Source organism: Moschus berezovskii, chromosome 24 (assembly GCF_049115385.1).
Source record: "Moschus berezovskii isolate FMDL1 chromosome 24, NW_MosBer_1.0, whole genome shotgun sequence".
NCBI lineage: Eukaryota > Metazoa > Chordata > Mammalia > Artiodactyla > Moschidae > Moschus > Moschus berezovskii.
In genome coordinates this window covers 24,579,036-24,602,774 of record NC_142483.1, presented here as the reverse complement: position 1 = coordinate 24,602,774, position 23,739 = coordinate 24,579,036, and the positions used below count along the sequence as shown (strand labels likewise).

General features: G+C 39.6%; 1 protein-coding gene across 14 annotated transcripts in view; it reads left to right on the top strand.

Annotated features, from left to right (window-relative positions):
* Positions 1-23,511, top strand: part of MAGI1 (membrane associated guanylate kinase, WW and PDZ domain containing 1) — a 663,463-nt gene extending 639,952 nt beyond the window's left edge. For 3 of the 14 annotated variants that reach the window (XM_055414267.2, XM_055414273.2, XM_055414275.2), the window contains 6 exons: positions 2,142-2,345; positions 11,774-11,867; positions 11,980-12,040; positions 13,022-13,165; positions 15,322-15,460; positions 19,549-23,510. In XM_055414267.2, coding sequence (XP_055270242.2) covers positions 2,142-2,345; positions 11,774-11,867; positions 11,980-12,040; positions 13,022-13,165; positions 15,322-15,460; positions 19,549-20,303 — 1,397 coding nt within the window. In that variant the 3' untranslated portion in view covers positions 20,304-23,510. Of the gene's footprint in view, positions 1-2,141; positions 2,346-11,773; positions 11,868-11,979; positions 12,041-13,021; positions 13,166-15,321; positions 16,562-17,513; positions 19,499-19,548 lie in introns of those variants that run through there. The other 11 variants (XM_055414268.2, XM_055414274.2, XM_055414272.2 and 8 more) reach the window with 9 other exon arrangements.
* Positions 23,512-23,739: the final 228 nt, after the last annotated feature.

The following is a 23,739-nucleotide window of genomic DNA, read 5'->3' as shown; positions in this document are numbered from 1 at the left end:
TGTGCAGTTTTTGAAACATGCTTCAGCTCTGTCTCCAAATGACCTACCCACAAGGAGTCTGAGGACCAGTGGTCCAAGTCTCTTGCTGGCTAACATCAGCTAGGTGCTCCATCCTGTTGGTTTTCTGCCCTGGTACAACGCCGTTTGTCTCCATGTCATCTTGGTACTTTGCTTCCACCTGAAGTCATGTCCCTTTAAGGTGCAAACTTGAGGGGACAGTGCGTTAAGCGAGGTCTGTGCATGTGCGGCTGCAATAACAAACACCCATTACTAACAATGCCTCTGTGAGCTCTGTTAATAGCATTATCACAGCATGTTGTAGGTGGTGGGTGACTTGACCTCGAGGCAGGGTGGTTTTTTGGTTTGTTTCTCCATTAGTTTTGAAGACTTTTCAGCCCAATTTAAAAATAAAAAGAAAAGCGGAGGGGACAAAGATATCTCAAGTTATTTTCTTCAGATCTGCAGTTTGTCCCTACGCACCCGGTGATATTCTCAGAATTTGGGTTCTCAGTTTCTCCTTCTAGAATGAAACAACAGATATGTCTTGGTGGGAAGTTTTGTGTTGTTTAACAAATATCGAATGTCTTCACTCACAATTTGGTCTTTGATTGTTTTTCTTCAACTTTTACAATGGACAAATTAAACTTTCCCTAATACCTTGCATGTGACTTCTCTTCTGAGCTGCGCAGAGCTTTCCTCCCACTTGCTGTATGATACCTCTCCCATGGGACTTGTCCTTGGAGATGGGCTAAACTTAATCAAGACCTTGAATTTGAGTATGGAGGCTTTCCACCACACCTGCTTGTTGCTTTCCAGAAGACTGTTTAACTCTCTTTTGAAAAATTCTTTAACTTTAACTTTTAACATCCAGTGATACAGACTCAGGCAAATATGCTGAAATTCAAAGGAATTGCAGCTCATTTCCCATACATTTTATCCTTACACTCTGAATTAGGATGGAAGAGCCTTCTCTTTCAGGGTTTCCCATGTTAATTTTTTCACCCTTTCCCAAAGATGGCTCAACCATGTAACTATCTTTACAGAAAGACAAACTCTCAAAATCAGTGGACGTGCCCAAGAAAGTTTACAACTCAGTATGCAAGTATCTGGAAACCCTAGATCAGGCCTCAAAGCCTATTTTCCACCTCTCTTCTAAAAGTTACCAGCCACTCTTGGTTGTGACATGAAGTGCCTCGGAGCACACAATAAACTTTTGTCTTCAAATGCACTTTTCCTGATTTTTCCTGTCGGAGCTGTGTAGTAACTGAGGAGGACAAAGGAAATGATTAAAAAAAAAGGGTTGAGGAATGATTTGAACCTAGCTTCAGATCACTGTCCTTCGTCTGAGTATGTACTAGATTTTCTTATGGCTTTGAGGGGATTTCTATGAGGAAGAAAGAGGATTTCAGAGCTAATGAGCCATTTGGGCCCTTCTGTAAAAGCCCATGAGAGCAGCTGATTGAGCAAAGGTCATAAAAGGAAAAATGCGTGTCAAGGTTGGGTGCTTTCTTGGCTCATCTTGTAATTATGCCCCTTTGCTAAAGCTTTCATCATGCTGGATAGCAGGCAGAAAGTCTAAGTGTTTGTCTATTAGGTGTTTTCAGATTGGATTTTTGGCACTGGTGGACTCTCTGACCTCACTAGACACCCAGTGATTGTTTTTTCTAAATGGAGAAAGAACAAAACATTGGCAGAAGCTTAAGCAACATCTGGCAAAAATGAAGTGACATGAACACAGAATGTGCAAAAGCTTCCATCCCAGTTCTGGGTTTCATGTTTGAAGTCCCCATATAAGCCCACAGCAAGTTAACTTTGGGGGCTCTTGAGAATCTTTGGAAATTGCTAAATATCCCAAATTTTGCCACAGATAGAAAGAGGAAAGCTGGGGTGTCCCCCCTCATTTTAAATCGGGAAAGGACTGCAGCAATGAACTATCATTTAGGGCTGTAACTTCTTACACAAACGCCCGGAACTTTGCCAATGTTTTGACCCTCGGCACAGAGTTCTCCTTTAATAACATTTGCTTAATGCTTTAATTAATTAACACTTAACCTTCTCTTTCCCTTTTCAACCCTTTTTCTCCTCCCTTCACTCTATTCCCATGTAACATTAAAAAAAAAAATGAAAACTGACTATCAAAGCAGGCAATGCATGTGTGGCCATGCCTCACAAAATAGGTCGGATTATTGAGGGGAGCCCTGCTGACCGCTGCGGCAAGCTGAAAGTAGGAGACCGGATCTTGGCAGTAAATGGATGTTCCATCACCAACAAATCCCACTCTGACATTGTCAACCTCATCAAGGAAGCGGGCAACACAGTGACCCTCCGCATCATCCCTGGGGATGGTAAAGTATACCTCCTGTGTGCGTCTGTCTCTTCGGTCTTACTATCTCTGATGCTCGTGTAACAGAATAGTGTCGACTTAGAGACAGTCCTCTCCGACCCTCTCTGAGTATACCCATCAAGCACTCATGAGCCACTGTTACTAAATCTTACCTCACCTTCTTGACATCATCCTCTTGCCCAGGGACCCTGTCTTGCTACAGAGGTAAACATATCAGAAAATTTTTAACTCTTTCCAATTTGTTTTGGCTGTGGTGCCCTTGTCTTTAAAACAACAGAATAGTTTGAGTATAGGTGGTAAAAGTTGCCTGATATTCTACCTGGAAATTACTAATGATTTTTTGAAAAACAGGAATGTAAAATCTGAGTGTATAGTATGATGATATCATAAAACCTATGGAAGGACAATGGAGAGCCAATGCTGTTTTGTTTTGTTTTGTTTTTTAATCAGAGTAAGTGAATGTATCCATGTTTTTTATTTAATAGGTTATTAGAATTTGTGCTATATGATTTGTCTCTAACTTTTGCATGTGGATGAAGAAAGAATAAAATCTCAGTATTTTTATTTTTTTTTATTTTTATTTTTATTTTTTTTTATATTTCTTAGTGTCTCATTTTGTTTATTTTTAATTGGAGGATAATTGCTTTACAATGTTGTGTTAGTTTCTTCTTTACAACAGTGTGAATCAGCCTTGAGTATGCACATATCCCTTCCCTCTTGAGCCTCCCTCCCACCCACTCCCCATTCTACCCCTTGGGTCATCACAGACCACCACCACCATCGGTCATGCTCCACCCGGTCTTAGATAATATCAGACCTATGCTGTGTGGTGTTTTTTTTTTTTTTTAATATTTTTTTTTCCACCCATAGATTTATTTATTTATTTTTATTTCTAAAAAAGAATTTTATTAAAAAAGCACAAATGCAAAGAAATGAACAGAGGAAGCTACCAACAATATTTTTCACAGAACTAGAACAAATAATCTCACAATTTGTATGGAAATACAAAAAACCTCAGTATTTTTAATATTTTGACAGGCTTCCATTAAACTAGGCCTGTTCTTATTTATTTGTTTGATTGATTCAATTCAGATCTTTGGTTCTTTTATAACAGTGGTGATTCTGCCCCTTAGGGGACATTTGGCTTTGTCTGGAGTAGGTGCTAACTGATAATCTAGTGGGTAGAGACCAAGGACACTTCTGAATATCCTATAGTACACAGGACAGCCCCCACTACCAAAAGTTTTCCAGCAAAAAATATCAGTACTTACTTTATTATTCTTATGTACTATATTATATATATTATATAATACTTATTATGTTATATTATCTTTACTTATTATTATTTAATAAAAATGGAGTTGATACACTAATGTCTCTAAGAACCTTCAGAGAATTAAGTCCTATATAATAACTTCCTTCTAAGCAGACTTTCCGAGAAGGCAATGGCAACCCACTCCAGTACTCTTGCCTGGAAAATCCCATGGATGGAGGAGCCTGGTACGCTGCAGTCCGTGGGGTCGCTAAGGGTCGGACATGACTGAGCGATTTCACTTTCTCTTTTCACTCTCATGCATTGGAGAAGGAAATGGAAACCCACTCCAGTATTCTTGCCTGGAGAATCCTAGGGACAGAGAAGCCTAGTGGGCTTCCGTCTATGGGGTCGCACAGAGTCGGACACGACTGAAGTGACTTAGCAGCAGCAGCAGCAAGCAGACTTTGCCCTTGGGGAAAAAAGTGATACTTTTCCCAGAATGTTTCAGTGTCTTTTTTTTTTTTTCATTCTTACTATATATTTTATAAAATAAAATATATTCCAAAAGTCAGTGGGTATTTCTCAAGAGAAAACTGTGGTTTATGGTGATAGTGTTATAAAATTCTATGCCACTGATCTGTAAAATAAGAAAATCAGAAGTTTTATCTGAAAGTAATTCACCAGATGAACATTTTTATCTACTAATTGCTAGAAAGTGAGCCATGTTAGTTTAAAATTTGAGTACTATAGGCTGTGCATTTCAGAAGATGTAAGTCTAAAACTAAACAATAAATATTTGAAAATTGTTAGTTCTAAGAACAGGGATGTTACTCTGTACCAGAAATACCCGCTGCCAAATGTGGAGGGAAAAAATAGCTCCTTGAATGATGGTCTATTTCAGCCTGCCTCAAATGCATGGTTAGTAATTTACCATCTGGTCTAGAGTCCATTCTACCAAATCACCACTCTGGAAAGCTATTACATTTTAGGAAAGTGGTCACAAGATGATATAACCTAGGTTCCTAATGGAAAAGATGAAGGAGCTAGGAAAATTTGGTGACAAATGGTGGAGAGAGCCTATGGTAGTATATAAATTTAGATACATTTATCTCTATGCTGTGGTTGAGATTTAAAAAAATTAATTCAAAAGAAATGAACACAGGATATAACTTGCTGAGTCTATGTTGGTTAGTCTGTGGGAATGAAAATGTCCAAAAAGGAAGGAAGGAAAGAAAGAGCTCCTTGAGGGAAGAGCTTAGAAAAGAATTCACAATCAGGAAAGATAAATATGCAGAAGCAACTTGTACTCCTGTGCACATACTTGTTGACTTAAATTAATATTGGGCAAGGGAAAGTATTTTTTGAGAACCTGAACACCAAAAGATGGAAAGCGAGATAGATTATCCAATAACATTTGTCAATAAGAAGATGTTTTTTAAAACTGCAGTCCTTCAAATGTAAAATTTGAATAGAACTATCACAGGCCATCTTGGTGAGAAGAAAGTAAATGTTAACGTTGATACAGTGTAGTTAAGGATTGATGTGCTGCTGAGGATGTGATTTCATCACAAGATATTTCAGGAATTCACCACCATGATAATAAAACTCTTCACCAATTACTTTGTCATTTTCAAAGTGCAGGTAAAGGGAATCAAGTCTGACAGAGAGTGGATTTCTAATACTCATCTTTGTGCAGGTAAAGAGAATCAAGTCTGGCAGAGGGTGGATTTCTAATATTCATCTTTTAAGTGGGGCCAAAAATTGCCATCTTGGAAGTTAGAATGAAGGCAAGGGGGTTAGATTTCTGGAGAGATACTGAAGCAATCCATGAGGATTTTTAAAAAACCTATAGAACAGAGAGTGACCTTTGCAATCTGATGAAGAGAAAATCATGCTGGATCCACTTCCTCTTCATAAAAGTGTGCTGGACATGGTAGATTGTAAGGTAAAAGGAAGGCATTCTCTCCATGTCAGGAAGTTCTGGTCTCCTTCAGTCTCTCTCTCTAGTGTTTAATGGACCAGCCCAGAGACATTTTGTTGAGTGATCTTCATTAAAAAACTGAAGTCCTTCATCAGAGTGGCTCAGGAACTCTTAGAAATCCATCTTGTTCAGGGTACTCTTCTCAGAAACACAAGGAGCCACTTCAGGATGAGGCACTCTTATGAGTCAGACAGAAAGAGATAAGCTGACCAAACTTGGAGGAGATGAGGCTAAACACTTTAGTTTCTGGGCTAGTTACTTGTTCATTGTAGAGTTGAAGACTAACATCCTTTCTTTGCATAGTTCCTCAAAGGGAAACTTAAAAAGCAAGGTAGTCTTGAAATAATATCACAACATGGTTGAGCAATTTTAACAGTTATTGGGGGTTATTTTTATCAGACAAGGATTGAACTGAAGTCATCATTTTCACACTGTCGTTGAATACTTGTGTGTTCTGATTTTATCCTGTCATGTCAGTCATATTTCAATTCAGGATAAATATTTGCAAAATGTGTATTCAAAGATGCCTCTAAGAGATAACCCATTAACTATTAATGGAGTCATGAATTAAGGAGAGATCACATGTACTTAATGACTGAGAATGTCCCTAAATGAAATTCACAACCAAAATATTAATATATGGTTTAAAGGAATAAACCATACCTGGCATTAGTCCCCAAGTCACTTTTATATTTTTTTTCCTTCTATTTTATATAAGGCATCATAACCATTTTTTAAAATTTCTTACTACAAACTGTTTTAGTTTTCTAACTAAAAAATGATCAAATTTAAAAAAAAAAAAGACGACACACCCTTGATCGGGCCATGCTGGGAACTTACTCCCTATCCATTGGCTGTGCCTTGTGGCATATGGGATCATCATTCTTTCCCAGCCAGGAACCTGACCCATGCCTCCTGCAATGGAAGCATGGGATCATAGTCAACTGGATCCCAGGGAAATAGCATGCTCATGTTCTTTCTTCATGTCATCAGTCACCTGATTCTCCAGCTTCACTTCTCTCCTCACTTTCCCTCTCCCATTCCCCTCTCACCTTTCTGTCTCTGCTAGCCCCCTCCAACAAAAGCTCTGAAACATGACCCCCCTTGATTTGGGCACTATTGTGTTGTTCACAGTTCTCAGGCGTGTTCAGGGGAGTTCTCACCATCCTAAGCTTTTACTGCCTTTGGGAAGAGGCTGGGAGGTAGAGTGAGGGTAGAGCCTCTTCTCCTGTGAGAGATGGACAGGTGGATAGGAAGTTTATCGTGGTGACACAGAAAGGCCTACAGACTGGCTTAATATACTGAATTTGAACTTGAATTCTGGCAAGTCAGAGCACACATGCCTCTTACTACTGGAGTCTATAGAAATACCCTGTGAAGTCTGGATTTGAGTGATACTAATCAGACAGGGCAGATCCTGGCTGAGCCAGGCTGTCATGGAATCATCAGATTGAATCAAGTTCAAACTAATGGAAATATTTATGAACTTAAAAATACATTATTTAGAGACTTACTTGGAGGTCCAGTGGTTAAGTGTCCATGCTTCCACTGCATGGGGCATGGGTTCAATCCCTGGTTGGGGAACTAAGATTCTGCTTGCCCCATGGTGCACCCTAAATAAATAAATACTAAAAATAGACATTATTTAAATATAGTCTCTTTTCCCCGAATTCTTTTTTTTTTTTAATTTTTTTGTTTTTTCTTTTTATTGTGGTTTAGTTGACTTAACAGTGCTGTGTTAATCTCTGGTGCACAACAAAGTGATTCAGTTATACATGTTTATGTGTCTATTTTTGTACTTCACATCTCTCTGACTTAAAGTATTTACTTGTATAGGAAGTAAGGCTTGGTGACACAGGTAGTGCCATTTCCTTGGCAAAGGCCTAAAAGAGTTTCATTATCTTAGTAAAAAGCTCTGTAGATATGATAGCATATACTCAGGCAAGAAGAACAGAGTTTCTATCATATACATTTTAACAGTCTCCCCACACTTTTCAAATATTTATGGGATTTAAATTTTCAAATGCTTCCTTCAGGTATTTATTACATATGTGTTTATGCATTAAAATATGTATGAATGGAATGATTGTATCCGTTGTCTATTTGCTTGGCCTTTTAATGTGGCTCTGTAACAGCTAAGGATATTAACATGGGAGCAAGGTTAGAATGGTAATCACTTGTCACGGAGATAAGTTGAAACCCAAGATAGAAGCTCCTTTCAGAAGTTAGTGCCCTGATTTGGCACAGCACCGTGATGGTGCCTTGAGAGCTAGGATATGCTCCTCTTGATACGTGATTGCTGTGGGAAGGGTAGTAATATCCCTTTTCATTCCTCCGGGAGAGCTAAAGCAGGTATAAACACTGTTTAACAAAGCACATAGGGCACTCGCTGGAATTTATCATGAAAACAGTCAACCTGTCCATCTGCCTTAAGAGTTCTACAAGTCAAATACATTGACAGTCCTTTTTAAAACTGTTGCTAGGGTGTATATTATATCAGACCTACCTTTTGTGTTTATTCTTTTGTATGGGGGACATTACTTTGGAATAGAGATAGAAATTTGTGAGGATGGTCTTCAACTCCGTCGTTTTAAAAGCTGGAGAGAATTTCAGCACACACTGTCTTGGTTTGATTCTAAATGAAGACTTAAAAGCTCATTTAAAAATATATAACATTATAGATCTTTTAAAAAGCATCCTGGAAATTGAAGGTATGCTAAAAGTTATAGTGCTTGAAAATGACCCAGGAAATCTAGAAGTCCAAACCAGAGTGTTTTTTAGTTTAATTGTAATTTAATCTGTGATACTACTTAGTGAAGTTGGTGGTATTTATACAGGAAGGTAAAAGTACTTGCTTGTTAAGAAGGGAATGTACCAATCAGATCCGATTTCCTTGACCCATGAATAATTCCCTTGTAAACAGAGTGAAACTCAAAGTTAACTGTCAGGCTGCTGCTGCTGCTGCTAAGTTGCATCAGTCGTGTCTGACTCTGTGTGACCCCATAGACGGCAGCCCAACAGGCTCCTCCATCCCTGGGATTCTCTGGGCAAGAATACTGGAGTGGGTTGCCATTTCCTTCTCCAATGCATGAAAGTGAAAAGTGAAAGTAAAGTCGCTCAGTCATGTCCAACTCTTAGCGACCCCATGGACTGTAGCCTACCAGGCTCCTCCGTCCATGGGATTCTCCAGGCAGGCCCTAGGTTTAATTGCCAGTGCCTCCACATGCTCTCTGGATGGCCTCGGATATAGTGCCTACTTTTTGTAAGCCTCAGTGTCTTCAGCTTTAAAATGGGTGTAATTAATTGCACCTATCTCTTTGAGTTATGAGGATGAAATGAAACAGTGCATGTGGGAATGAACCTTACATGGTGTGTGGCACATTGGAAATAATTGAAATATGGTGGTTGTTCATAGATTAAGAAAAACAAACAAAAGGAGAAAAAATTCAGTGGGCTCGCTCAAATAGGCACTTGCATACTAAATGTTAATTTCTGAAATGCTTAACGTTAAGCTTCAACTCAGAACAGATTTGCATATAAATATTTGAAAATAGCAAAGGAATGATGGGAGGAAAATAAATAAAAGAATTCTACTTATATGTATGTTGAGTGGTTATCTGTTACATCTCATCAAACCTTGAAAGTAGCAGAAGTACTAAAAAGGCTTGAGAATAGGATCTGATCTGCCTAGAAAACTCTGGCTACCAAAAACACCCAAGAACTCTAAAGGGGAACCTCTACACGATTCAGTAATTATTATCACTCTAATTACAAGGAAACTTTCTTTTTGGTATCCTGATGGTGATTTCCCCATGGCCCAAGCAATCTTGTGATTTCCCAGAGAGTCTCCATAAAATTAATTACAGTACATAATATGAAGTTTTTTTAAAGGACCAATACATGTTTATGAAACTTCTGGCAAGTCACATTGACAGGCTTTGCAGTCTACCAGTCCTTTGTAGGGGCACAGGGGGTAGACTTTATGAAATACCACTTAGATTTATCACCTTGGTTGTGCCGGTTAACTGCAGTAATAAAAACAGACTAATATTATGCTCTTAATATTGTGATAACGGTAATAAATACATGCCACCCATAAAAAAGATGGTCTTCAGTTTTTGAGCAGTTTTTACGTGCCAGGCACGAGCCCAAACACTTTTCCTCCCAGGTAGTCTTTGCATCAGTGTTCCTAGATACTTCCGTTATTCTGTATGTGTAGATGAGGAAACTCAAGCATAGAAAGTCCAAGTAACTTTGCTTCAAGTCCCTGCTAGTAAATTGCAAAGTTTGGGTTGCAAAGCCAGGTAGTCTGAGTCTAGTCTCTGACCTTGTAACCAATAAACCCAACAAGCTTGAGAAGCACCACGTCCCCATCTTGGAGGGTCACAAGGTATACTGGCACAATTAAGGGTCCATAGGGAAAACAAAACACAGACACGCAAAAACATTTCTGTTTTATCCACTGTTTTTCACCCTTATTTGACCACAGATTACTGTTCCCTCAGATTCTGGTGCAGCATTTGGTAAAACAGGTTCTGTGGGAGACGTTCTGAAGCATGAACTGGATTCACAGTTTTTGTTCACCTGATTGAGTTACATTTTCTTACTAATCTTGCACTACCACTATCCAGATAATAAGCTTTAGGGCTGGAATAGCAACTGTTAAAATCATATTTCTACTGTCTCATTTTGCAGAGAGTTTAAAAAACGTAAACACACTGCCACAGTAATAAATACAGAATAGAAATAGTAGCAAGGGCACTGGCTGCAGTCAGTGTATATTGAGTGATTACTATATGTCAGATACGATGCTAAACATTTCATATACTTTAATCCAAGAAAAAGGATGATTATTGTCATCATCCCTTTCAAGGAAAAGAAGACATACAGATAATGAGTAAAGGACAAAGAGATTTGAACCTGGGTCTGATCTCCAGCCCTTTGCTTTTAACAGCTATTTGTAATGAAAATAGAATAAGGGAAAATCAGACCTAAGCTGAGCAGCATATTTAGCAAAGTACAATGGAAGATGGAGCGCAAATAAGTGGGATTAGTGAGATATCCATAGAAATTTGGTTATATGTGATGGGTAGATACATGTATTGCACAAACTATGGAGTGCCTACTGCAAACCTCAGAACTCCTAGGAACTTCTAGACTTCATGATACACTGTGAAGTAAAGGGGTAGTTTATAGGCTAATCTAAGAACTTCACCCCCACATTTAGCATTTTCTTGGTTAGAAAATGTGTGGCAGGTTCCAAACTGTCAATCTAAAAATAAATTCGAATAGTGCAACTTACTCATCATTGTTTACTATCTGCCTTGATCTTAATGGAGAAATAAATAGTAAAAGAACATAAGACTGATACTATGTAAATTAATATATTTTTATATATGTACGTCGGTTAGCAATCTGTAGGCATGTTCATGAGTGTTTTCAAATCCTAGGTTTCCAAGCTCCCAGAGATTAATGAAGTTGTTTATGAATGTGTTTAGTGAAGAAGAAAGTCAATTTACATAAGAATATAATCATATTTGTTACATTAGGGTGGCTGCCTGATTTGTACAACTTAGATTTGCATACTGGTTCTGACTAATGCAAGTTTTAAAAATAACTCTTATGAGTGATACTAGGCAAGATCTCACAAGAATTCCACATTTTTAGTTGTGTTTCATTAAAAGCTTTGGGGAAGAAAGTAGATGTTCTCTGTACGTGTATTTGTTAGTAGCAAGAAGTTAGAACACTGACTATTCACATGAGAAAATCAAGCAGACTCACTAAAGATCACCAATAAATTGCAGGGACATTAGCAGAGACATTTATTATTAGCCTGTAAAAGTCTGGGAAATAATTTTGCAGTGATTTGATGGGACTGCCCTTTTAAAGTGATGGGGGAAGAGTGAAAGGCACCTACCTTGGCTATGATTTTTAAAGTACCATTTTCTTGGGCAAACTCTTTATTTCATTTGTGGAGATATCTAGTTGGAGGAATGTTATGGGGGTGTACATGGCTCACATCATGGAAGATCTTAGAATGGTTCTTTACACTCTTGTTGAGAAGTTCAAGTCAGAATGTTTTGAATGGTGACAGAGAATTCAGATGTCATTCAGGTGTGGGGCTTCAGCACACCAGATTTGATGATGTCTTCTCCAGGGCCTTCATTTCATGATGCTCTGTCTTACCCTGCAGAGTCTTCGAATGCCACTCTGCTGACCAATGCAGAGAAGATAGCCACCATCACCACCACACATACCCCTTCGCAGCAAGGAGCCCAGGAGACCAGGTCAGACAGGGGAAAAAGTAACTCCTGGTAGTAGGATGACACTTCTCTTTGATTCTTTCTCAGGCTCTCCGTGGGTTGCTCTTATGTTTTTTTTTTTCTCTTGCTTTGGCAGGAATACCACCAAACCAAAGCCAGAATCTCAGTTTGAATTCAAAGCACCCCAGGCAACACAGGTGAGGACTATGTCTCTTTTTGCCTTGTTGGCTTTGTGCATTTCCTTCCCATTTTCTGAAGCTCTTTTTACCAGGTATCTTATAAAGTACTCGCAATTAACATAAATAACCTTTTATGTACTAAATATATACGAAACATGAACTCACATTGGGTTATCAAGTAAATAACATTATTTTACTACCTTTGAAAAATATCCCTAGACATCCTTTTTCTGGAGGCAGGGGACAAGGAGGACCAAACAAAATAAAATGCTACCAATTATCTCAGTAATAGGTGATCAGAGAAAGAGCAAAACAGGAGATAGCTGGTCACAGTATTCGTGAAGGCATTTATGTCAAGAAAATGTCTTTTGATTAAGCTGTTTCTCAGACTTGTGAATTTCAGGTGAAGCTCCTGAAGCCACCTCCCTGTCCCACAAGGTGGAAATGGAGGCTGCACAAGTGATAATAGGTGAAGCAGATTTGGGAAACTTTGGGTGATAGGGAGTTAAGTAGTTTTTTTTTGTTTGTTTTTCCTCCCCCTCACTGATCTTCTCAAAGCCTTTCCTAATCTTTTCCTAATTCTCCTTAACCAGCATAGGCTCCACTGTCAGATGTGTGGAGCTTGTCGTTGCTATCCAAACGATGAGATATTTTAGGGCCTTGGGCAGGGAGACTAAAACACCAGCAATGTGCAGGATGGTATTATTTAATGAAGGATTTTTCCTGCCACAAATGCAAGTCACAGACTCACTGATTAAATTTTAATATATGCGTGTTGGTATGCAATCTGTATGCACACTCAGGAATGTTTTCACATTCTGGATCTCCAAACTCCTAAGGTTAATTGATATTAATAAACAATTAGAAACCACCAAGAAGGGGATACAAATTGTGCCTTTGGGTCAAATGAGCCATAATGGAGAGTGTTTGGGAAGAGAGAGAGAAATGTGTGTCGATTTAAGTCCTCCCAGAATAACTGCGTTTAATTTCTTTGAATAGGAGCAAGATTTTTACACTGTGGAGCTTGAAAGAGGAGCCAAGGGATTTGGTTTCAGTCTTCGAGGGGGTCGAGAGTATAACATGGACCTCTACGTTCTGCGCTTAGCAGAGGATGGTCCTGCAGAAAGGTGTGGGAAGATGAAGGTAAGCAAGGGAGAGGCATCTGGGGTGGATGTAAATAAGTCATCTGTAGTGACTTCTTGACGTCTTATGATTAGAACCTGCACACTGGTGAGAATTACATGTTTCTACAGCTTTTCAGCTCTCCCTCAAGCTTAGATGTATCTACCAGAATTAGGTGAGCTCTTCCAAGTCTGGCATTGAATAAAGGATTAAAATCACCCATGAACTTACTAAAGTCGATATTGTCTGAATCCCATTTCCAAATTGCAATCCCATATTCCATTTCTTATACTTAATCTTGTATTGAAAAGTGAAAGTGAAGTTGCTTAGTCGTGTCCGACTCTCTGCGACCCCATGGACTGTAGCCCACCAGGCTCCTAAGTCCATGGGATTTTCCAGGCAAGAATACTGGAGTGGGTTGCCATTTCTTTCTCCAGGGTATCTTCCCAACCTTTCTCCAGGGAAAGATTGGGTTGCCCAATCTTTCTCCAGGGATCGAACCCGGGTCTCCTGCATTGTAGGCAGACACTTTACCGTCTGAGCTACCATCTGGTCCCACTTCCCTGGAATTCCTGGGTATCCCAGCGTGCTTTGAGAGCAGGAAGCCTTGTGGTTCTTCTATAGGTTCTGGGTGATGAGCTCCATTCAGTCTCTCTGTAGTCACTGCCACCTTTCCCTGGCCTCAGGAATGAGTTAACTGTCTTTCTTAACAGTGGACCAAGGACACCATAGCATGAATATTCAAGATCATTTGGTAGTACTCAGTAATGCAAATTTTAAACGCACACATGCCAAAAAAACCACTGTGTTCTGTTTCGATTTCTAATATGTCTTACCATGTATGAATATGTTGCTTTTCTGGGCAGATCAAATGATTAAAAAAAATCATTTGCTCATTATATCTAGGGGGCATAGACTGAGACATACATAGGGAGCAATTTGGAAGGAATTAAAATGTGATTTTTTAGAATTAGATAAAAAAATGATGCATAGTAAGAATATAATTTCCAAGATCAGACTGTGTACCAGTTTCTTATATATTCTTCCTCTGTATATATACGTACATAATTTGTGCATATACAGCGGTATACAGTCCTTTTGTTCATATTTCAAACGCATGGATTTTGCTTTTCCCTTTACTCATTTAAAAAAGTTTCTGATTGAAAGAAATACCATTATTATGATATTTTCTATCATGTTATATAGTTCACATGACATACTGTAACATTTAATTGGACCTCAACATGGTAGGCATGAGTTGTTATCCTCCCCTTACTCAGATGAGGAAATGAACTGCAAAAAAGTAGAGGACTTAGCCAAGATCACTTAGCTAACAAGTGATAGGACTCAAATTCATTGCTTTAAACTCCGGCACCAATCTTTCTCTCTTCTGCCTTCTAGACTATGTGCTTCTTGAGAGGAAGTGCCTGGCCTGTCTTGTTCACTCATTCATCTCCAACGTATTAGCAGTCAGTGTATCAGCCAGGAGTGTGGTCTCATCTGAAGGCTCCTCTAAGGAAGGATTTGCCTCTGAAGCTTCATGGCTGTTGTCAGGATCAGTGCATCTTGGGCTGTTGGCCCGAGCCCTCTCTCATTTCCATACCATAGGCTCTGTAGGGCATCTTACAACATGCATCAGAATAGACAAGTGAGACGAAAAATGAGGGCCAGTAAGCCAAAAGCCAAAATTATTTTGTAACCTTATCTTTGACCTCTCATCACATTTACCATGTTCTGTTTGTTAAAAGCAAGTCATTCATTCCAGCCCACGTCCAAAGGAAAGGAGATTACACAGAATATGAATTCAAGTAGGCAAGGATCATTGGGGGCCATTCTAGAAGCTGTCAACCACATCCTCTTCCTTCAGCAACTTATATTTCCCTCTGCTTTATTTTTTTACTTTAGCACTTACACAATCTAGCATACCATGTATTTTTTTAAGTTGCCTGTTGTATTGTATTTCCCATATTAGAATGTCATCTCCTTGAGGACAGACAGTTTGGGTTTTTGTTTTTTTTTTTTTAATTTCTGTCTCCTAAGTAATAGAAGATTTTTCTGGAATATGTTCAATGAGTAGTTGGTCAATCAATAAGTGGAAGAATTTGAAATCATGAAGTACCTCCATAGCTGATGAAACCCTTTGGTGATCTTCTCACTTGGAGCTCTCTTTTTGGCAGGTTGGTGATGAAATTTTAGAGATCAATGGTGAGACCACCAAAAACATGAAGCATTCTCGGGCTATAGAACTGATTAAGAATGGTGGCCGCAGAGTGCGTCTGTTTCTGAAGCGGGGAGACGGCTCGGTCCCAGAATATGGTGGGTCAAACTATGAAAACATTCCTTCCTTCCCTGGCATGACTCCATGAATTTGTCTCCAGAACTGCAGCAGGAAAGTCTTTTTGTTTCCCCTATTCACCAGTGTCTTACCAGCTTCTCGCACCATGTGATTATTTGCCTCGCTTGTTTGAAATCTCTACACATTTCATCCTTTTGCTTGCTCACGTGGACTGGGGCATGGTCTAAGACGAGATCTTTATATAGCCCCCTTTCTGATAATCAGAGAGAACATTTTGTCTAGTCCGACCAAGAGCGAAGGAATGTTTGTTTGAACTGTGCCAAACCGTTTCTCAGATCCAGTTGTTAGCACAAAATGACTCTACTCCTTTTAAGAAGCAGGAAAGCAGGTTTCCTGAGTGATAATGTTGAGGCACAATATTTTTTTTCTCCTCTCTCATTTTTGATTACTTGATATCTTTATTTAAGAGGCATGAATTTTGGAGATGATTTGGGGGGGTTGCTCAGCGTCAAGGAGGTGTATGCAGTTCTTCTGCATCCCTCCCACTGGTCCCTACCCCAAATCAGATCACCTGAGCCCACAACCACAGAACAAACAAAACTGTTGAAACTTTAGCCATATGTTCTTAGATGATAAAGGATGAAATCAATTCCCAGTGCCCATCATGAGGGAAACACATTACTATACCTTTCCTGTGAGGAAAGCCAGCTTATGCATAGAGTTCCTTTGTCCTATCTGTAGACACTATTTGACTAAACAGCAATTATCTTTACATAGCTTAGTGTTCTGATGGCGAAATATTGTATATTATAATAATTATGTCCTATCTGAGATTCTTGTTTAAAATTTAAAGGAAAAAAAAAAGCTATGCCCTAGATGTAGGGCTCTTCTTCCCAACCAAAGGTCTACAAAAGTTTCTATAGAAACTGTGATTGAATGGTCCCCATATACATCAGTCCCCTTTATTAGGGATTTATCTGTTATTGCCCTCTTTTCTGAAAGTCATTTGGCACAATTCCCAGTTGCATTTTGGACTTGATGAGATCCTTAATTCAGATGCAGCTCAAGGAGAACGAGAACTCCTTTGAAGGACAGTCTTCCCAGGTGTTGGACATCCATACAGGTGCAAAATAATGAGGGGCCCGTGGTGGGGGAGGGGTGGGTATCTGATGAGGCCCCTTTAGACATGCCCAACCACAGGGGAAGTATTTGGACAACATTAAGATGCCACGACTGTGCACTGTACTAAACCTTGCCTGTAGGTGTATTGATGCCACTGAAACTGTGTAACATTGTCTCCCTTTTCTGTCTTCCCTATGCTTCTGTTGGATGTGATCTTTCATTTGCGAGTCATCATCAGTAACCTGTGTACCTTCTCAAAACCTATGTCTGTTGCACTGAGGATGAAAATCCAACACTAACCAATGTTCTTTGGGCTAAAAATAAAGATCATTCCAATACACCGTTTTTTTTTTTTTTTCCAAAAAGGGTTGAATGTGCCAGGGTTGTGCTACTGTAATGTCTCCATATGTCACTGGGACTAGATTTCTCTAATTCTATTGATTAGAGTCACAAATGGGTTATAATATGTTAAGTTCCAATATTTTTCTGACTGGATTGGAACCTGCTTCTCTGTGAGGCTATTTTTGTAATGAGTTTTTTGTACTTAATTTAACTGCCGCGGTCTTGGGGGCGGGGAGGGGGAGGGAGGGAACTTTGTTCTTTTGTTGTTTATTGTTAATGCTCTCCTATGCCAGCTTGTCATTGTTCCAGTTGTTTGAAAAAGAAAGAAAGTAAAAGAAAAAAAAGGATGCATCCATTGTCTGGGTTCTCTCACCTTATCTGGCTGTCTGAAAACGTCACTGTTCTGATTTTGGTCTCTGCAGCCTTATTTGAGTGTTGCCTTAGACTGTCTTGACTGGACAAATAAACTCTCTTTACCCTATGTTAACAAATGCAGATTTTTTTTTTCTTTCCTCTTTGTTATAGGGAATCTAAATGTTCAACTTTTTCTCTTTCTCTCTTTCTCTCTCTTCTCTGACTGTTCTTGGTGCTGGGCCCTCCCTTCTACAGCGATGATACCTCCTAATATCGCTGCATGTATGAGAAATGAAAAGCTCGGGGAGGCTTGCTTCTACCTTATGGGCCATAATCAAACTACGGTTTGTAGCTCAATCAATACTAGGTGTTTCTGTGCTGTGGCCTAATTTCCTCATTGCTTCTGCTTTAGCTCTGTTTTGATATGTTTGGCAATTCATTCTGAGCACCCTGCGTTCTTTGAATTGTAAGTACACCACTGACTCTGTGGAAGCCTTACTCTCCCTTCTCTTAATGTAGGTGTAGGAACTCCCAAGGTTAGATTTAGGATGGTCACTGAAGCCCCTTCCCTCACCTAGATCTTAAAATGACTTCATAAGCTTCTGTGTGTGTTATTTCTAGACACCTCCCCAGCATTCCAAAAGAACAAATCTCAGATCACAAAGCTCTCACCTAGAGAGAGATGACTCTGCTAAAATAGGAAGATAAGATTTCCTACTTAGTTATCTCTTGTTGAATGACAGTCCAGGGGCCAAATCTTGTTCACAGCCTGTTTTTGAATTGATAAGTAAAGTTTTATTGGCACATAACCATGCCCATTTCCTGTATGTGTTGTCTATGGCTGCTTTTGCCATATAGTGGCAGATGAACAGTTGTGACAAACTATGTGGCATGCAAAACCCATAAATATTTCACTCTTTGGCCCTTTACAGAAAAAAGTTTACTGATTCCTGCTTTAGGCTATGTTCCTGTTTTTGTTAAAACTCACCCTAGGTTTTGGGAGATCATTCGTGAAAGATTAGTTGCCTAATGTTGACCTTGTTGACTCATGAAAGATCCTTAAAGAGCACGCATGATTTCTTAGTCTCTGTGACTGTGGCCCTGGTTTGTCCTGTATGCTGCAGCACATCATTTCTGGTGCCTAGCCTGGAATGGGATAGTATGTATGACTTACTGGGTTTAGGTATGACAGAGCTTTGAAAAGAACTCTCATAAATCCAGGATGCTATTTAATGTTTTTGCAGTGTCATTTCAGATAGTTTAACAATAAACAGGAGCCTTTATGGGGCTCCCCTGCTTTTTAATCTATAGATGTCTTAAGGTTGTAAAAAGTCGCCCAGTGAATCCACACCTTAGATGTAATTATGGCTGCTTTTATAGCATCAAGAAAAGTGCCTCTATGCAAACCCCATGTAATGTCATATGTGCACTTGACAACCTGTCTTCCACTTCCTTTTATCTGTCAGATGACTCCACAGTTTAAAAACAGTTCCTTAAACATATGCAAAAATAAAATAGTTGGACAGCACTCACACAGGTAGAGAGAATGTTTAATGGACCCTCCCATAATGTCACATTGGCCTATCGTCAACATCTGGCTGTGTTGCCTCTGTCATCACCAGCCTGGATTTTTTTTTTTTTTTTTTAATGAAAGTATACTCTGCTTACAGTAACATTCATAAAGCTTGAGGGTCCAGAGCAGTGAATTTCTACCTCTTTATGTACCCGTTTAATCCCTACTCAGATCAAAACATAGATTCTTTCCATTCCCTTACAAAGTTCCCTCATGCCCCTCCAGTTCAACAGCCCAGATTTTTGTAAGCAAATTAAAACAATCTTTAAACAAAGGAATATATTCTGTCATGGGGTGCGGGGGTGGGGGTGTCAGGGAGGAAGGGTGATGGCTGAGGAAAAAAGAACAGGAGATACTAAGAGGGAGGGCCATTTTGATACTTCTAGACAGATTACTTAGGTTATTCCTTTAAAAATTAAACTCAAAAAATAAATAAATAAATAAAGATTAAACTCATGACTGGTGTTACAAGTTGAATGATCTATATGAGTATAAAGATAGTAGGCTAGCTGCCAGAAGCCACAAGTACCAGTTTTTAACCCTGGCTAGTTGCAGTTGTACTTAAATTAACTAAGTAAGAGTCAGTTTGGCTTTGATTCTGACTGCTTTTTAACAGTTGTTTGTTTGTTGTGACTAATGGGGTCTCAAGAGGGCGGGTGGGGACCGGAGCCGAGGTCCTTGATACCAAACTGTTATTCTCTGTTTTCTTCCTGGCAGACCCCAGCAGCGACGGGAACGGCCCCCCCACCGGTCCACAAGGTGTTCCGGAAATGAGGGCTGGGCCCCCTGACCGCCGACAGCATCCATCATTGGAGTCCAGTTACCCACCCGATCTTCACAAATCATCACCACATGGGGAAAAGCGGGCACACGTGAGAGATCCCAAAGGCAGCAGAGAGTATAGCAGACAACCCAATGAACATCACACATGGAACGGAACTTCTAGAAAACCCGACAGTGGGGCTTGCCGACCCAAGGACCGGGCACCCGAGGGACGAAGAGACGCCCAACCCGAGCGGATGGTGACCAATGGGCCCAAGAGGAGGTCTCCGGAGAAGCGGAGGGAAGGCACGCGCAGCGCTGACAACACTTTGGAGAGAAGGGAGAAGCAGGAGAAGAGGACGGAGGTTTCCCCGGAGAGGAGGCGAGAGCGGTCCCCGACCCGCCGGAGGGACGGCTCTCCCGGCCGGCGGCGGCGGTCCCTGGAGAGACTCTTGGATCAGAGAAGATCGCCCGAGCACAAGAGAGGAAGCTCGCCCGAAAGGAGAGCCAAATCCACCGACCGGAGGCGGACCAAGTCCCCCGAGCGGAGGAGAGAGCGGTCCCTGGAGAAAAGGAACAGGGAGGACAGAGGCAGCCACCGGGAGAGGGACGAGACGAGTCCCAGACAGGACGCAGGCCGGAGCTCCAGACATCCCCCGGAGCAGCGGAGAAGACCTTACAAAGAGTGTAGCACCGACCTCAGTATCTGAGAGCCTGCGTCACATTTCCAGCCTTTACCATGTCAAAGGTTCGAAGAGGAAGCTCACAAACCTGAAATCATTTAGTTTCTTACCTAATGAAGCATCTGACGTCAGCCTGATGATCCTCTGACTAGCGACATTTGATGCATTTGAAATCTTATAAGGAAAATATATATATATGAAAAGTGTTGTGCCTGATGTATCATATTAAAGAAAGTATTTTTAAATGCATACTTTTTTTGGAAATTATTTGCTAAATGCTTCCCCAAAGGGATATAAATTTTGTTTCTACATAAACTGTAGAATTGTTAAGAATTGTTCCCTTTGGGGGTGGGGGTGATCTTTTTCTCTCCTGGTTTAAGTGGGGCTGTTGATCATTTTCTCTAAGTAAGGAAAATTATTGATCAAATTTGATTTGATGGAGATTGTTATGTACTGATGTAGTGCTGTAGTGTAGTTAGGAGTTTGTTTTTTTTTTTTTTTTATAAAAAAGCAAAAAGGCAAAAGTTATATTTGTAAAAGCTGAGGACTCTTTGGAATAAATAAGGATTACTGATGTCCTAAAGTTAAGCAAACTGTATGAAGAGACTACTGTTGCAAATGAAGGATATTTATAGCTAAAGGACACAGCACAAAGCACAAAGAAATGTTATGTTCTCAAGTTATTCTCCATTCAGAAAACAGTTTGTACTCTCCTTGGCTATAGAAAGGTGCAGAGAGAAGGTTGGTCACCATTACCTAAATGCAGCCCAAGCACAGATGGTCAGGTTCATTAGCATCACCAACGTTGAATGAGGATCTCATTAAGGCAGTGCCATCAAAGTTTTGCTCAACCGCTAGAAGGAATGCGCAGCAAACGCCTTTGGTGTTGTCTTGCCTGATTTGAGACTGAATAGTGGATGGCATGGAGGCAGTGTGCCAGTGTGAGGAGCCCTAAGAATCACTAGTACAGAAAGTTAAGTTTCCCCTTTTTATCATGAGCCTGTGGTTGCCCTTTGCCAAACTGGGGAGGAGGGAGTAAGCCTTGGTAGAAGGAACTTCTCTGTTGATATTTAAATAAATGAGGGTTGGGCATGCTCATTCTTAGAAATGCCAGTTTTCTTTGGAACCATAATAAAAATCTCCAAAATGGTTGAAAGAGAAGGATTCGATTTCATTGGTTCTAGATCTGGTTGAGAAACATCTGCACTTATGACCCTGTCCTTTTGATCTTTGGACAGAACAAAATATAGAAATTTTTCTTTAATAGAAGACATTCTTTTGCTATCTCACAGGAGGTTTGGTTGGGTCGGCTATAGCCCCGGGTTGTGGTTGAAATGAATTACTGCCTAGCTGAGCCAAAACCTTTGCTTGTACCTGTTGGAACACTACAACAAATCGCTGCTTATGATGCATTGCGTATTTCCGTAGTACTGTTTTGCATTTTCCATACAGACACAAAACTTTGCAAGTCAATCACTGTTGTTCTCATGGTACTGTTTAAAAAAAAAAGGATAAAGGAAAAAAATGGAGAAAACCAGCCAATTATCTTGTGTACAGAGTTAAAAATTGTAATTAATAGAGCCTGTTTTAAAAACAAGCAATTGTTGCCTTTTTTTCTTGTATAAAAGAGAATTTATGACAAAAAAATTAGCTGTGAGGAATGTGACATGTGTTTATATTTCTGAATATGGAACAAATTGATTCATTGGGATATATTTTACTGTAAACTAAATCAGGTATGTAAAGCTGTTTTAAAAATGGGAGACTATATAAGTAATTCTCTAAAGCTTTAGTTGGTTTGAATATCATCATTTCCTCCATGGTGAGCCTGCTTGTGAATTATTAAGCACTTGTTTGCATTTGTGTTCTTCATTCATTTCTTACAGTGTGCTGTGGACTTAATGCTCTTTCTGTATTGATGAAAAGCAGTATGTGGGCCAATCTTTTTATAAAACACTATGCATATATAAATATTACATTGTTCATAGCTTTATTTGACTTATGGGTTTATACAACATTACAATGAGTAGCTGTCCTTCTGTGGATATGCACAGACCAAGTTCATTTCCTGGAACAGACACAATGTCCATTCTATAGCTAAAAAAAAAGGAAAAAGTCTGAGACTGATATTTTTATCTTCAGAGTTTTCCATACAGAGCATACATTGAGCTACAGTAGTATGGTGAGGGAGAACGCAAGTGAATAATGATGTTCTTTTTTCATCAATTTCCTAAGAGCCAACTGGGGATTTTATTCCTAAGGCTCCACTGCTAGGAATTCTCTCACTCATTCTAGCCAAATCCATGATGTTAAATGATCGATGCTCTCAACTGTGGTCCAGAGTTTTAAATAAATGAAATCAAGAGGTGGACTTTTGGAGTGGATCGTGAAGTTAACATCTCAGTGTCTTTCTTGTTGTCAGAGATGTTTGACATGTTAAAATCTATGTGCTACCCACCTGGGCTTGGCTTTATCCGTGAAGACTTTTAGTGTGGCAGTGTCATCTGAGTTTCATACTTTGAAAATATCATACTGTACAGGGACTATACGTTAAGCAGAAAGATAGAGTTTTTTTCTGAACTACTGTAACCTTAAATTGGAGATTGATTCTTTTGAGCCCACTTTCTCTAGTTCCCCACTTCATGTAAATGTCTTGATGAGAGATGATATGAATGAGTATTTTGTATGATTAAATCAAACCCTTTAGGAACTCCCCTCCTACCCATGAGACAGTTGATGCCTGAAAGAATGTTGTGGGGAGGACTTAACACCCTACTTGTATTTTTTAAGTTTCTTTTGTGAAAGATTTTTTAATGCATTTTTACTGTAAAAATACATGGAAATGTATGCATTCCATAACCATGATTGCTTCTGGATTGATATCTTTCTTGTCTGTGTTGTCTCAAATATATCAGGGTCATGATGCAATGAACCATCATACCATTCTGTTGAAAGGGAAGAGAAGATGGTCTTTCAGCAGTATAGTGCCTTGCTACTCAAAGTCCAGTCTGTAGACCAACTGCCGTCTTGTCACTGGAGAGCATATTAGAAATGCAAAGTTTCGAGCCCCACTCTTGACCTACTGAGTCAGAATGTGCCTTTAACAAGATCCCCATCTAATATGAATGCACATGAAAGTTTGAGCTGCATGGTATTGCATGGAACCCTGGTGATAAAGCACAACCTGCTAAGCCAAGAACTTAATTGCCTCCTAACAGTGTAATATTGGGCCAGTTCCTTAACCTCTTTTAAAGAATCAGTTTCCTCATCTTTGAAGGGGCAGATGTCATAGAGTTGGTGAAAGGAAATGCAAAGTGATTAGTGCACCTCTGACAATCAGAAAAATCCTCAGTAAATAACACTAATTTTTTTTTTTTTTAAGGAGGATTTTCTGTATTCCAATCAGTATTATACTCCTTTTTATTGTCCTGGTTTATTTTCCAATCAAAATGAAGAAGTATTT